Source organism: Tachypleus tridentatus, chromosome 7 (assembly GCF_004210375.1).
Source record: "Tachypleus tridentatus isolate NWPU-2018 chromosome 7, ASM421037v1, whole genome shotgun sequence".
Classification (NCBI taxonomy): Eukaryota; Metazoa; Arthropoda; class Merostomata; order Xiphosura; family Limulidae; genus Tachypleus; species Tachypleus tridentatus.
In genome coordinates, this window is record NC_134831.1 from 100,225,485 (window position 1) to 100,242,437 (window position 16,953).

Genomic DNA, 16,953 nt, shown 5'->3' on the forward strand with positions numbered 1-16,953 from the left:
GGATATACCCTAACATGGAAGAACCACAGGATATATCCTAACAGTTGTGTGAAAGCACATTATCATATTGAAGAAAAAATTGATAATAACAGGAACTTTGTCATCTGATCTACACAATATATAATGTAACCGCTAAAAAAAACTTTATATGGTTAGCTAAGGTGTGGACATACAGAGCAAGTTTTGTGTAGTCCATAGATTTTATGATGTTTGTCCTCTGGCACAATACGGTGAATTGGTTAAGGATATTATTATGCAGTACAAATGTATTACAATGCACATTGTTTTCTGGAGTGAAATGCATTATTTTTTTTTTGGATCTAGGAGTCCAGTTAGACTATCTAAATTAAAGCAATAATTATATCCTCTCTTCTTTATGAAGATGAACTATTACACAAATATTTTTACTTGGTAATCCATTAGATACAAACTTATTAGTATTATTATAGAAATAACTTTTTCACTGAAATATTTAATGTGATTATCTTATGGTTTAACCATCCCAGCCTTAACTTTGATCAATGGTAATCAATGTATATCAAAGCTCTAACAAAATGCTTGTAATGTATTTATTTCTTTGAATGTTTTGCATTAAGGCTTTCAACATGGTATCTTTCCTGGATCTTGGCAAAAAAACAAAAAATAAAACTCAAAGTTGGAAGTGTGGGTTTCTTCTCCATCAGACAAATATGTCTACAGTTGGATGGCAATATATCTGTTGTAAGTAAATTTGACTTAAATGTGATAACTTTCTGTTAGTAGTATCTTAATGTTTTTGAGGTATGTTTTTCTTTTCTAAATAGCTGCATTGTTAAACATCTTTTTTATATAAAATCCTAACTAACACAGACTTGGAAGCCTCCCCTGCTGAGATGGTGGTAAGCCCTCACATTTACAGTTCCCCTTGGTGGGCATAGCAGATTGCCCAATGTGGCTTTGCTATATGAAAGCACGCACACATAGGCTTAGAATATTCTAAAATGTAAACAAAGTGGCTGAAGGCTGCTTAGCTTTCTTAACATTTGTCTGTATGTGAACTTCTTCCTTCTTGGGAACATAATATTGACCTACCAAGGTCATTCCTTGTTCATAATATTAGACAACCAAAACATAGAAACTAAATAGAATACAGTCATTCAGATCAGTGTGTCTATTCAAAGTTTCCAAATGTTCAAGCTAACTGCACTCATAACACAATGATGGTACCATTCTATGAGCTCATAACAGAGCAATTTGTTTTTATGAGTTATCACCTGTTCCTTGGCCCATGCTGGGCCAAGGAAGTGGTTAAGGCATTTGACTTGTAATATGAATCCCTATCACACCAAACATGCTTGCCCTTTCAGCCATGGGAGTGTTATAATGTTAGTAGTAGGTGGTGATGACTAGCTGCCTTTCCTCTAGTTTTACACTGCTAAATTAAGAATGGCTACCACAGATAGCTGTCATGTAGCTTTGCACGAAATTCAAAACAAACCAAATCATCTGTTCCTCCAAAGTTGAAGCCTGTAACTTTAATTTTAATGTTAAATTCTACATTACTCTGCTGCTTCTCCTGTAACCATGAGCCCAGATTTATTTGTCTCTTCTCATGACTTAATTTTCTAAACTAAATATCACTTCACTAGCATGCTATATCCTTTTAAATAAAACAAACATTTTCAATATGATAGCTCTTTCTAGCATCATAGCATCATTAGAGAAATTTAATAAATTTTTATCTGAGAAGCCAATTAAATAACTAACATATTGTGAATAACAAAAGAAAGAAATTATGAGGTTCACATTCTCCTAATTGTAAGAAATGCTTTTCTTTAGGCTTATCCTTAGTTCACACTGGATAGCACACTTTAATTATTCCTCTTATCACTAACTCATTATGAGGTTCACATTCTCCTAATTGTAAGAAATGCTTTTCTTTAGGCTTATCCTTAGTTCGCACTGGGTATCAAACTTTAATTATTCCTCTTATCACTAACTCATTATGAGGTTCACATTCTCCTAATTGTAAGAAATGCTTTTTTTTAGGCTTATCCTTAGTTCACATTGGGTATCAGACTTTAATTATTCCTCTTATCACTACCTCATTATGAGGTTCACATTCTCCTAATTGGAAGAAATGCTTTTCTTTAGGCTTATCCTTAGTTCGCACTGGGTATCAAACTTTAATTATTCCTCTTATCACTACCTCATAATGAGGTTATTCTTCATTGTTTATAGTTTGTAAACATCTTTAAGCAAGTTGCACCCCACTAGTACAGCGTCAAGTCTACTGATTTGCAACACTAAAATCGGGGGCTCGATTCCCCTCTGTAGGCTCAGCAGATAGCCCTATGTGGTTTTGTTATAAGGAAAACACACACCCTAAGCAGGTTATTTTCTGTTTAGGTAATACATTGTTACTATAAAATATGTATTGAACTTTCACAGTGTGCCATTTCCCTGCTGTTTGTGGCTTGTAACACAGTCATCTATTGTGGTTTTTGAAATTAGAATAACCCGAGTAATTATTGTTACAATGATTTAATCAATCTGATTGTCTGGTAGTTAATGTAAATGAAGATTATTGCATTAAAAGTGGGCACTTTGTAGAGAGACTAACATAAACGTTTTTATTGCAATAAAGCTCAGAAGCACTTTCAAGTTTCTTAAGTATACGGAAAATTGATGTTAACAGTATAAACTGTATTATGATGCATATTTAACGAAGTAAGATTCTACAGTGAAATCAAAATGTCTTCCTTGCCTTAAACAACATTTTCTTCAGTTGGGTGTAGATGAATGTAATGTTATTATTGAAAACTGCTTCAGTCAGATTACTACACATATTTACACTAAGGGTATTTGTAACTATATTCTCTTTTGATTTTAATATAACTGTTGTAATTTTTTGAAGTTTAATACTGCTATCGTAGAGATACCAATGATAGTTGCGATTAGCTAGTTGTTCAGAGGTTCCCAAAAATCGAGTTTACCTTTTGGAAAAATGTGTAACTAATAAAGTCTCAGATTAATCTTTGATGATATATTTGTACCATAATATTTTAAACTCAATGTATCTTGTTTTTCCAGAAAGGTAACTCATAAGCTGCTATACTAACCAGAAAGGTAACTCATAAGCTGCTATACTAACCAGAAAGGTAACTCATAAGCTGCTATACTAACCAGAAAGGTAACTCATAAGCTGCTATACTAACCAGAAAGGTAACTCATAAGCTGCTATACTAACCAGAAAGGTAACTCATAAGCTGCTATACTAACCTGAAAGGTAACTCATAAACTGCTATACTAACCTGAAAGGTAACTCATAAGCTGCTATACTAACCGGAAAGGTAACTCATAAGCTGCTATACTAACCGGAAAGGTAACTCATAAGCTGCTATGATAAGTCACAAGTTAAAAATGTGTACTGAAAATTTCTTACTTCATTTACCATTGTGAAAAACAAATTCTAATTGCAAATTTATTTTCATGTTATTTTAAACTACGTGTGTATATCTTTATTAAGTACTAATATAATTTCTTCAGGATTCATGTAGGAAGTGGTACTTATAATTGTATTATACTTAATTATCAAAATGAAGTCTACAAACAGATATCAGAATGTTTCATACAGAAAAAGTGTTAATTTAAGTTCTATTGTTATGTTTCTGTTTTAAACCAGTCCACTAAAATATTTCAACCTTTTAATCTAGGAATGTGAAGTATGTTGGATTTCAAGCAGGTTGTTTCACTCAAAATACAAGTAAGTACAAGTAAATTCTCAGTTTTGAGGCTGCGGTACACGTTGTAATCCTTTTGGTACAAAAAGTGCAGCTGCTGAATGCTAGCTTTGGTTATAACTTGGAAAGATATATTTACTATTAAAAACCTGAGCATAAATTCCACTTCCAATATGGTCCTTATCTCCCTCACAAGATTAGCTCATTCAGTGCTGCTCTTTATATCCAAACGCATTCCATATTCCAACATCAAGATATAAATCTCTTACTCTGGTGAACTCCACTAACTTTTAATGGATTGAAATCTTTGTTAATTTACAGTGTAACTGTATATGAATGTTGAACTGTTAAGAAATTAGAAATAATTAATTTAAATTTACTACATATAAACATTCTTGAAATTGCATTTGATACAAAATTGCACTTTAACATTTTCTATAATAAAAATTCTTGTTCTCTATGAATATGTTGGATGCACATATGAGCAGTTTAGGGGTCCGTAATTCAACCTCTTACATGTGTTGTTAAAAAAAATTTTAGGATGCCAAAACAGTGGTATTTTTTGTTCTTTTCAGAAGCCTCTTTGCTATTTGTATTGGAGATGTTCGTCTTCAAGGAAATGTGTTGCAGTTGATACAGCTGAAGAAAACCATTAAAAGTGAAAATCACATAAGTATCACTAACACTGAAAGCAAAACTTCTCAAATTTTATCTGTTCTAAAGGTTTGTATGATGAATTAGATGGAATCATATTAAAATTATAAATATTAAACTCTCATAAAATTGAATTTTATTGGTAATTAAATATTTGAGAATACCGTAACTTTTATTTTTCTGTTACTTGTGTATTGCTTCAAATTACATATTATTAATGCACACGCCCTTCCAAAACATACTTAACTCTGCTGACACTTATAGCTGTCAACTGACTGACAGGGTTTCCATCTTTGCTCATGCAAACAAATGTGCATAAGTTAAATATAGGTTGAGCATTCAACATTTGATTCACTAGTTAGTAGTGGATTGTAGAGAACACAGCAAAGCATATTCACTGTACTGTAGAATATTCTTCATTCATTCACTATGTAACAAATTCATTAAGTTGACTAGTATGCTGGCTGTGGATTGTAAAGTCCCAAGTCCACGTTACCGAGCATGTTTTGCAATTTCAATGCAAGAGTGATGGTCAATGGCATTATATGGTCTGAAGCCAGACAAAACCATTGTGTGGTGTGTACAGTTGACTGGCTGCTTTCTGTTTAGATCTAAGAAAAAGAAAGGGTTTTATTATATATTGTGCTGATGCTTAGTTACCAGCCACCAGAGATAGCCCCGATAAAATACAAGTCACTCAGAGTCCAAAATGATATTTTTATTACATTTATGTAACTGAAAATAGTTCCTGAAAGTAGAACCCTCTGTTTGATAGTTTGTTTGTAGTTTCTATAATTAGATTTTGCATTCTTACACATTGAAGTTAAAGATTTGTCATGTCCCCCCCCAAAAAAAAAAGTTTTATATTGTATTTAACTGTGATATCACTGTTAGGCCTTTAATAATTGAAAATATATTTGGTTTCATTATATGTTATGTTACTATTGGTGCTAATTGTCAGTTTGAGTTTATTATGGTGTAAAAATATGTTGTGTTGCTGTTGGTGCAAACTTTGTTTCGAGTTTGTTTTGATGTCAAAGTATGTTGTGTTACTATTGGTGTTAACTGCTGCTCCGTGATTGTTCTTGGCATCAGTGTATGTTGTGTTACTATTGGTGTTAACTGCTGCTCTGTGATTGTTCTTGGCATCAGTGTATGTTGTGTTACTATTGGTGCTAACTGCTGCTCCTTGATTGTTCTTGGCATCAGTGTATGTTGTGTTACTATTGGTGCTAACTGCTGCTCCGTGATTGTTCTTGGCATCAGTGTATGTTGTGTTACTATTGGTGCTAACTGCTGCATCAGTGTATACTATTGATGCTTGGCTTGGCATCAGTGTATGTTGTGTTACTATTGGTGCTAACTGCTGCTCCTTGATTGTTCTTGGCATCAGTGTATGTTGTGTTACTATTGGTGCTAACTGCTGCTCCGTGATTGTTCTTGGCATCAGTGTATGTTGTGTTACTATTGATGCTAACTGCTGCTCTGTGATTGTACTTGGCATCAGTGTATGTTGTGTTACTATTGGTGTTAACTGCTGCTCCGTGATTGTACTTGGCATCAGTGTATGTTGTGTTACTATTGGTGTTAACTGCTGCTCCGTGATTGTTCTTGGCATCAGTGTATGTTGTGTTACTATTGGTGTTAACTGCTGCTCCGTGATTGTTCTTGGCATCAGTGTATGTTGTGTTACTATTGGTGTTAACTGCTGCTCCGTGATTGTTCTTGGCATCAGTGTATGTTGTGTTACTATTGGTGCTAACTGCTGCTCCATGATTGTTCTTGGCATCAGTGTATGTTGTGTTACTATTGGTGTTAACTGCTGCTCCGTGATTGTTCTTGGCATCAGTGTATGTTGTGTTACTATTGGTCCTAACTGCTGCTCTGTGATTGTTCTTGGCATCAGTGTATGTTGTGTTACTATTGGTGTTAACTGCTGCTCCGTGATTGTTCTTGGCATCAGTGTATGTTGTGCTACTATTGGTGCTAACTGCTGCTCCGTGATTGTTCTTGGCATCAGTGTATGTTGTGTTACTATTGGTGCTAACTGCTGCTTTGTGATTGTTTTTGGCATCAGTATATGTTGTGCTACTATTTAATATTAAAAGTCAACCAGTTTATATTGGTATTTTCTTAACCTTTCAAAAGTTTATTGTTCAACATTTTGGACCAGTAATGTGGGTCACATAAATGATAATCTTATCTGATAAAATAATTTTAAAACAAAGTAGTAGTGATTACAAGAACAGAGAGGTGGTCAATAAATTATGTTTTCACAAAATTATATCATATATTTAAAGAAACCTTACAATGTATACTATATAGAAGCATCAGTTGTTTAAATTTTCTGTAAAGGTAGCAGTAAATGTTATATAAATTGATGTATGTTTTTTATTGGGAACAGGATCTGTTTATCGTTTTTTTGATAAAGTTCTGAATATTCTCTTTAGAAAGTGTCATTGCATGTTTATAATGCCAGTGTGATCAGTCAGCTAGGATCTCCATCTCACGAGTGCTTGCTGCACAGTAGTATTGCAGAAGTAACAGTTGTTTGTGGAAGAAACCAAAATGCAGGGTACAGAATTTTTTTTTTCTTTCTTTTTTCTTTATAATATTAATATTTTTGTTGAAAATTCCAGAAATTAAGTTCCTTTGAGGTTATAAAACACACAAAGTATTACGGTTAACTTGAATATTGGAAAAAGTAACATACTCTCACGTGTCACGAATAACAAGTGTTACTAGTAATTATTTTCTTCACAAGATTAATAGTAGTTATTGTCCCTTTGTGTCCACAAACAAAGCTAAGTTAATAACTTAGAAAACACCAGAAATTTCTCTCTTTGATGTGAAAAACAAAGTATAACATATATCAAAAATAACTGAGATTGGTTATTTACTGATATCAAGAGGCTTTTAAGTCAGATTATCTTTTATTGGCATAAAATGTCCTTTTAAACTATGTTTTTCCATGTCAGTATGCAAGTGCTTTCCATACATCATTATTTATTATCATTATCAGATCATGTATCAAAAACATAATTTTACAGATAATTTGGATTCTTTATTTATTATCATTATGGGATCATATATCAAAAACATAATTTTATAAATACTTTGGAAATGCCTAGTTGTTTTGTAGTTTTTGCATATTTTGTAACAATGTCAAAAATAACATTTTAGAATACTTTAATATATAAATCAGGTTTTCTTTACAATTGTATTAGGCATATTTACAAAATAGTGTTATTGCTTTGAGATTTATGAACCATGTCTTATGTGTCTGGCTGATCCTGCACTTTGTTGTTGATAAATTTTCAGTGAAGAATTTGGTCTTCAAGTTAATTCTGCATCGATTAAAGTTTTCAAGCATGATCCTCAGGTGTGGTGAAATTATCTCTTTGTTAATAGTTTCCATGAATGTTAGTTAATCTTGTTCTTACATTCACTCCCCAATTAAACCAATAAAATAATTTTGTCTATTTAGAACATAATTTTAAAATATTTTGTTTTGTAGACACGATTTATGTTTATTTGAATACCTCATCACTATATCTTTGAACTTAACATAGTGATCTACCCTAACTTACCAATAACTTCAAGCTTTTATTACCAAACACTACTGTTAAAGTATATTTAGAAATGGTTACAAAAAGACGTTTGTAATAACTGATCTTATTATGAGGTTAGTAACAGTTCTTGTATATTAATATCCATATTTTTGTACACATTAATAACTTAGTCATAGATAAACTATACTTTGTTTTACTAGTGGTAAAGTTATTCAATAGCTGTGTGTATTATAAAACCAAATTTCTAATAATATTATTTAAAAGTATATTCTTCAAACTCACGTGACCAGTTCAGTGGTCCCAAAGCCGTAATTAGACTTAATTACGAAAAATCAGTAATGAATCTTGGAAAAATTGTGGATTTGTTTTCTTCTTTTGTAAGGAGTTTGGTAATAATGTATATGAATGTTAAAGGGTAAAAATTCATTGTATTTTAACATGTCTAAAGTATCAGTATTTGAATAAAGAGCTTCTTTGTACTGTGAAGTACCATGTATGTTTATGTTGGAGAAGCTGGTTGAACCATAGAACAAAAATTAAAGAAAGAAAAGATGTAACTCGACTAACAGGCTTTGGCTGAACATAACTACAAAACAGAGCTATTATATATATATTATAAACTTACCACTTGAAAGAAAGAAAGTCAAGCTATCTACCACAAATTACACCAGACTGAACTAAACAGAAACAACATCTTGTACATCAGCATTGTGTGGACAACCACACTGAACAAACTGAATATGATGTCACTGACAACACCTGTTAGTCACTATGTCCACTCATCGTACATGGCTGAGAGTACCTTTATAAGACACAATGCAAGTACTTACAATAGCCTAAAGAAAGCCTCAGTATACAAGCTGAAATGTCTTTCATTTTTTATTCAATAGGCCTGACAGATGCAGTTCATTAAAGTTGTCACAAAGTCATACCTTATTAAAATATATTCATTACCTCCCTGTAACTCACTTTCCTTAAATCCCTGGTTAAGTTTTTTTGCCTAGTCAAAAGCCTGTTAACATTTCCTTGTTGTGAGCACATATTGGCAGAGAGATTAATGTGTACTGTATTTTAGCATATGGAAACGGTTACACATCGTGGATGTGTGTGAAACTTTTCTTGACATCGTAACTTTTTTCAGATAACATTTCATTACTTTTAAATGTAAATGAAATAATGGCATTCAGTAAATTTTCTAAATTTTTATTACAAATTGTTTAACCCCTTTTAATTGTTTTATGTCTTTACAGTATGTAAAACACCATATAGTTAAATACCTTTGTCATAATCCATGGTAGTTTTAAGCATCGTGAAGTAAGTGTTAAGTCGGGTTAAGTAAAACATTTATTGAATATGCAGTTAATTTCTAAAAAACAAAAAATACCCATTTATTCTCCAATTATTGTATTTAAAAAATTCAGTAAACCAGTTTCCTTGTATATAGTTCCATTACCCACCTGCTCCTGCTGGTTAACATGAAACAGATGACAGTTCTAATTTTTACCAAATTTAGTTACTTTGATGCAAGACTTGCATATTCTGGCTACTGAAACTTTGGATTCATAGAAAGATATAAAATTATTTATAGTATTTATTAAATCGCTTCCATTTGTTCAACAAATATGTTTTCTGTTTTTGTGCTTCAAAATAATTTGTAATGTGTTTTACTTAACTGCAACACATGTTTGTTGAATAAGTGGGATAAAAACATTCTAATCAATTTGAATTGGTTTTCAGGCCTAGAAAAACTGTTGCTAGCCATCACTGCTGTGTGAGGCACAGGCACTTTAATATTACATGCTTAAAAATTAGCCCATGTACATTAGTATTATCCATGGTAACATAATGCAATCTGATAATCCATACTACATGATTGAATTATTATTTGTAAGTGAAGAAAAAATTAAACATGGAGTAATAAACTGGACAATAGTTCAGCTTCATTAATATTTGTACTTCTTGTACTATTTATTTTGCTACTTTATCTAAACTTTGGTTGTATTATCCAGAAAGATAGTCATTAACAACAAGAATATTAATAACTAAGAAAGCTCGGTGAAAATATTTAGTTTCAATCATATTTTATTGTTAATATTTGTATAGAAAATGGTAAAAATTGGATGTACACAATTTTCTTTTTTAAATTAAATCTAGTACAAGATGAAAGTTTACACTTAGTATCTCACAACCCCTTCTATATATACAAGTCTTGGAGAACAGTTTTCCTTTTCACTTTATGAATAAAGGTTTGTATCAATTTTAGTAAAGACAGTAAAATGTTCAAAAGAAAAAAAGATCTTTAAAAGTACTCTTAGAAATTGGCAAGTATTATAATATTCCTCTAATATTAACTCTTCAAAACTTTAGGCCTACATACTTTTAACACCAGTGACCCTACCTTGTACTGTCCTGGGTACAAAAGTACATTTCCACAGGATTTTGTAGCTTTTTAAAATAAATAGGGAGCTGGACTCATTTTATTAGTTTGTACAGTAGCTACAGGTTACATCATTAGTATTGATAATGGGCATACTTTGGTGTAAGAATTTTATATTAGAATTAACGATGATAAAAAATACAATAAATGTTTTACCCTTTGTATTAATTACATTGTAAAGTTACATAGTTTTCACACTAAGCTTGTATTAGTTCTATATCTTTTCATTTTTTTGGTGGTTAGTATTCGTATATTAAATTCATTTGTCATTTTTAATATTTATTGTGTTCATAAGTTATAAAAATATCCTAATAATGACATAGTGTTGAGCAGAACACTGTATATAAAGACCAGTGACTTAAGGGTTGCTTTGGATAACATAATTTTGTTGATTTATAACTTTAAAAGAGTGGAGTTGGAGGAGACCCATGCTTGGCTCAGCTGTCACTAAGCTTGATGTGTAACCTGGTTGCTAAGCCTGAAGAATCCTTCAAGATAAAAGTAAGTATTTTGCACAGAAAAAAACATTTTAGGGAAAATGTAATTATAATGAAATGGTTTATTCATCAAAGAAGAAACAATTACAAGGAACAATTACAGAAAATTACTTTCACCAATCAGAGAGGACAATCATGTATGACTCATCAGTCCTTTTATACTTGTTAACAATGGCTTTCATATCATTAAATAATTAATGTTATAGATATATAGCTTTCATGCATATACATAAGACAATGTCTTTTGGAGATGTATCAAAGATTTTGCAGAAGTATGATTCAAAAAGATTGTCTCTAGTTCATTTTTTTTCAGCATTTCTTCTGTAAACCACCACTGGGTTTGAGGTGTAAATAAAAGCCTACAATTTTCTTACTGTCTCACTAATAGTATTGGGAAATATGCTGTCTCTGTGATATTTGAGTTGCAGTGTTCTTTTTCTTAATCTTTCACGTAGCAGAAGATGAGATTGCTCCTGATTAGGTTTACAGAATTTTACTGCCCAAAATTCCTTGTGTTCTTCCATGTTTGTGAAAAATGTTTGAGATGTGCCCTTTCTTTGGCTGTACATTATGTAACAATCTCACTGATTGGATATTTCTCTTTGGAAAGAATTTTCATACATTTATCCAACCAGCAACCATGTTTTTGCAAGTATGGACAACAACATTCTTTTATTTGCAGAATGGATATCAAGTGATTTCACTTTTATAACCATTCTGATATTTTCGGGGAAATGGTAGCTAACATGCTTACATTTCAGTAATGGCAATTGACCCTCTGTTTAATTTTTCACAATTTGTTTAATAAGCTGAGAAATATAAGTGTAATTACATTGTATCTTATTTTCCAAATTTAATACTAATTTGACCAAGGAAATATACTTAAATATTCTCCCACTGGACTAATTGAAATCTAATTATTTATTAATTAATTAGTGTTCAACTTGTGATTTATAACATATTTGAGATTTTGTGGAAATGTTTGGCTTGCATGCTCAGGCACAGTATGTTTATGAAATGTTTAGTAATCTAATTACTCAATAAATCTTTCAGAGCCTAGCTGTTGCTGTTTTAAAACCAGAAGTTATGTTTTATGAAGGTAAGTTTTTGTTAACTATTTTGTATGCCACTTTGATGCATTTAAAACTATATTTAACTGTTGTGTCCTTTTAGTATATATTTGTGGATATACATAAAATTCTGTATAATTAATATAAACTTCAGATTATTGAAAATTAGGATATATACACACGTATTATTTTTTACAAATTTGAATAAGCATTTGTGTAAGTTAAAGTTAGAGGATATTGTTCATTGTCTTTTTTTTTTTTTAAACTTGCAAGTTCTTTGTTCTTATAATCACATTCAAAGTTTACAACCTATGTCAACTCCCTTCTCATACTTTATTACTATTTCCAAACAAGAACTCCAACTATGGTTGGACCAACTTTCTAATTTATGTACATATTTCATTATAAAACAAAGTTGGTAAAATTAAACAAGTACATGAGTAAGTCCGTCATGTAGTTCACGACTTGTAAGGCCTGGAATAGCCTGGTGGTTGGGGCACTTGATTTGCAACCTGCAGGTCATGGGTTCAACTCCTATTGCCAAATATACTTCCCATTTTAACCACAAGGGTGTTATAATGTGACAGTCAGTTCCACTATTTTTTGATGAAGAGTAGTCTGTGAGTTGGCAGTGGATGGTGTTGACTGTCTGCCTTCCATGTAGCCTGTGAGGTAGCAGTGGATGATGTTGACTGTCTGCCTTCCATGTAGCCTGTGAGTTGACAGTGGATGATGTTGACTAGCTGCCTTCCATCTAGTTTATCAGTTCAAAGTTAGGGTTGAGTAGGAAAAAACCCTCAAGTAGCTTTACAAAAAATTCTACAAATGAAACAAGTAAGCACTATTTGTAACACTAAAAACCATTAAGTGTAAGTTTTTCAAAGTTAGGTACTGATTAAAACAATATTATTTTCAGAAGATCAGAATCTCTGTAATTTAATTGTAATTTGTACAAGTTATAGACTAGTTTGCTTTCTCAAGTGACCAGAAGTCTTTCTTATTATTTTAAATAGTTAATTTAAGTTCTAAGCTTGAGGTCTAAATCTTGTAAGTGGTACCAAATAAGAAAGGTTGAGGTTGCATAATAATAGCCGTGTAAGAATTAAACATATTTTTATGTATCCACTCAATCCATTTTTTAGTAATTTTCTGCAGTTCAAAAACATGAAATTGAAACACTTAAATGTAAATTGAAATACTTGTGTTTAATTATTGTCTGACAAAATATTATTGCACAAGGTGACATGACTTATGTTTTTTGAGATTTGATTAATTATAGTCCTGCATATTTTTTATGTTGATCAACATGCTTGATTTTGTTTTGTTTTTACATTATTTTGGGAACTGTAGATGATCACTTCTCTTGGTAAAAAGTCCATTTAGGCTAATTTACTTGTTTCAGAATTCTGTTGATGGGTTGCACTGTTTTTGTTTGCTTCTGTTGTATAACTCACTTATGCTGTGAGTTACAACATGAACTTTTAATAATTACCTGCTTTTCTTGATGCTTCAAAATAATCTCTTAACATATCAACCATTAGGCCTTTCATTCCTAGGACAGTTAACTTTGTATTTTCTTTTATCTCACCATGAATTTTACTATCTTTCTCAGTTACTTGTACATCTATCACTTTGGCCTTCTAGAAATCTCTGTAGCTTCAACATCAATGAATTACAAACAAAAAATTAATTAACAATATTACATACACTAAAGAGTCTAACATTTAAGTTAATCTCGTAGAATACCAAGGAATATGCAGCAATCATTAAACTTTACATAATTCAATAATTGATATACTCATTTTGTGCTTTTTATTTTCATCATTGAAAATATTTTGTGAAGCTTCTTTGACACCTTTTGTAAACACAATACAAATAAAAAAAAATTCTTTTTTTTGTAGACGACCTTAGAATCATTTTCATGAACAAATGTATTTTTAAGCAGATAAAAGTCGGTGGACATTATATATTATCCATAAGTTAAGTTTATTAGAATTTATTTATCTAACTACATCTTTATTTTCTCTGTCTGAAATTGAGAAATAAATTGTACATAAATATGAGGAATACTTTTAGTCTTATGTTGATCTATCTGGAGGATTAGTAGTAAGTTTTGGGACTCGTAATACTGGGATATGGTGGTTACCACACAGATGTTCCATCCTGCAGCTGTACACACAACAACAAACAAATCCTGACCTTAGAACAAGTATGCTTTCTGATAAAATGGTACTAATTTAGCAGCATTGTGACTGCTCCAATGGGCAGAGCTAAATATGAAAGGAAAAGCATGTACATCAAATCAGTTTAAATCATCTATGTAAGTGTTTGTGTGTGAAAAATTAAAAACTGAACAAAAAAAACAACTTTTTATTTTATTAATTTTTTTAGTTTTCAAACTTGTTCTTTTTGCCTGAATGTCAGTGGTTGATTTTTATATCAAATGGATTTATCATACTACATACATTTAAAATATAGTTAACTAATAAATTAAAACCCTACAGTAAAATGTTTAAAGCATTTTTTGTAAATACTTTAAAAAATGGTAAAAGTACTGTATATTTAAAAAAGAGTTTTTAAGGGGTGAAACGATTTTTTTTTTTACAATCTATGTGCCATTATAGTTATAATTTACATTTTAACCATTTTACTGTGTCATGATACATTTTTAAGAACTTCTAGGATCAAGTACCATTATCTTTGGTAGTAATGTACCACATTCAGTAGAATACCATTCTTGCAATTTAAATGTAAATTTTAGCTGGATTTTTTGTCTTTTGAGGTTCAACAGAAATTAGTTTCCAATTGCAGCCTTTATAAAGGCAAATAATATATTTTTTTATTTATATTAAAAGTAGTTGTTGCTTTCTGATAGGTGTTCCAATCAACAAATTGAAGGCAGTTCTTACTGAAGCAAAGTTAACCAATACATCTGATATCAGAGATCAAGATAGAGAAACTGAAAGTAATACATTTCAAACAACAGAAACTAGCCAAGAATTAGTTGGAAAACAGTCAACCTTAAATGAAATGTTCCAAAAAATTCCAGAGGTAATTTATAAATGCAAAGGTTTTAAAGATTGTATCACTACACCACTACCAAAAATTCTTTACAGTTTTGGAAATATTCATGGAAACAAATAGTAAATGTAAATTCAAATAGTATGGGACTGCTCCATCTATCTTTAATAAGAAGGTAAAGTGCACCAGAGTACAGTGATGTTTTCATAGTTTACCCTGTATTTGGTTGTCATCCAGTATAAAGCTTATAAATGAACTAGCAGTCATACTGTTCCCAGTAGTAATGTGGTTTTCATTCATGGCTCTGAGGACCAAATATGTAAAGAGTGAAAATATATTAGATATTAAACCTTATTCATTAAATTGCAGTATTCAGTATTTTCTGATATATTTGTTTTAACACTTGTGTACTTTTTAAAATTTTAATAAAATATGATACAAAATAATAATTTAGGTTAATAAATGCTAAAGGTTGTTAAAAAAAAAAGAAATATTTTCATGTTCTCTAATTAAACTGGAAGAATTGATTTAGTCTTGAAGTATTACTTATCTTGCACATAAGTTCATTCCTTTAAAAAAATTTAATTTTGTATAATAAAGTCAAAAGAATTTAATGTAATGAACATACTTCATTAACTCTTGGAAACAATGTCTAGAATGGTTAAAATTATACAGGTGCTTTATTTGAACAGACTTTATTCATTGTTCTGGTTAGTAACCTGTATAATCATGCAAGTTTAGCTGTTCATTTGTTACCAATATTTTTAATGATGCTTGGATCTGATAATTTGGTTGGTAAATAGTACTGAAAATGCAACTTGTTAAAATATATAAACGACTTGTCAATATAAACAAAATCTGATACTTAAACTCCATCAGTAATATTTGTTTATCAGAATGTTAAATATTTTTTTATTTTTCTTGTCATTAATAACAATTGAAAAAGTAAATATAAATAAAAGGCACAATGTGTATATGTTAAATTTTAATCTCTGCAAGAGAAAAAAACAATTTTATCTTATTTGAATATCGCATATTAAAGAATCATTAATAATTTTTGGATAAAGCCTTTAATTACTAGGCATTGTTGTAATTAATACACTATATATAAAATGCCCAACTAGTTTTTACATACCAAATATTTCATTAGCGTTACCGATGAATATGGCGTCCTTGTGTCAAATGTTGTTGAACATTTTATATACACCCAAGTTCAAATTAATTTTAATGACGTGTATATATATATATATATATATATATATATATATGATTTATGGTTTTATATAGTAAACTGTTTGTGCCTAAAATGCTTTTCATTATATTTTTACTAACCTTCAGCACAAATATGTTTTAAAGATCAAAAGTCCACCAACAAATTCTGTCATAACTTTCCAAACTTTTGTGCTTTTGAAATTTCATATGCTGATTTTTGAAACATATAATTGGTTATTTGGATTTTAACCACACCCAAAATGCTGGTGGAGGAAGCTTAACTGCTCTGAAGTTGATAAAGTATTTTACATATAGTAGAGAGCCTTGATGCTGGTTATTTGTTTCAGGTAGTGGAAATTAAGTTTTTGTCCTCATCGGTCAAGTTAATGAGAGAAGCTGGTCAACGGTAAGTTTTTTTATGACAAAATTCAAAAGACTATAATGGTAAGCTTCCTTAAGATATTAAAATGTTTAAATTAATTTTTAATAAAATGGATCTATTGCATTCCTTGCAGAAATTTGTAAGTTTATTCAAACAATTCTTTAAAATAACAATAATAAAGTTTTGAAATGGTTATATTTAGCAAGCATACTTTAATATTCTATTGTAGTTTCATTTTTGGATTTAGTAAAGAAAATAATATTTTATTTGAATTGTATATTCTCTCTTTCAAAGCTAACAAGTAAAATGCCTCCCACCTAGAGTTGAATGTTACAAGAACAAGCTTTCATCAGTTTTTATGTAGAGGAACTTATAAATACTGTTAT

General features: G+C 30.7%; 1 protein-coding gene across 1 annotated transcript in view; it reads left to right on the forward strand.

Annotated features, from left to right (window-relative positions):
* The window catches only part of LOC143256285 (protein hobbit-like), a 108,534-nt gene that overhangs the window by 2,550 nt on the left and 89,031 nt on the right, over window positions 1–16,953 (forward strand). The window contains 9 exon segments of the mRNA XM_076513328.1: window positions 597–720; window positions 3,696–3,745; window positions 4,298–4,445; window positions 6,827–6,951; window positions 7,698–7,758; window positions 10,794–10,886; window positions 11,936–11,981; window positions 14,828–15,003; window positions 16,533–16,591. Coding sequence (XP_076369443.1) covers window positions 597–720; window positions 3,696–3,745; window positions 4,298–4,445; window positions 6,827–6,951; window positions 7,698–7,758; window positions 10,794–10,886; window positions 11,936–11,981; window positions 14,828–15,003; window positions 16,533–16,591 — 882 coding nt within the window.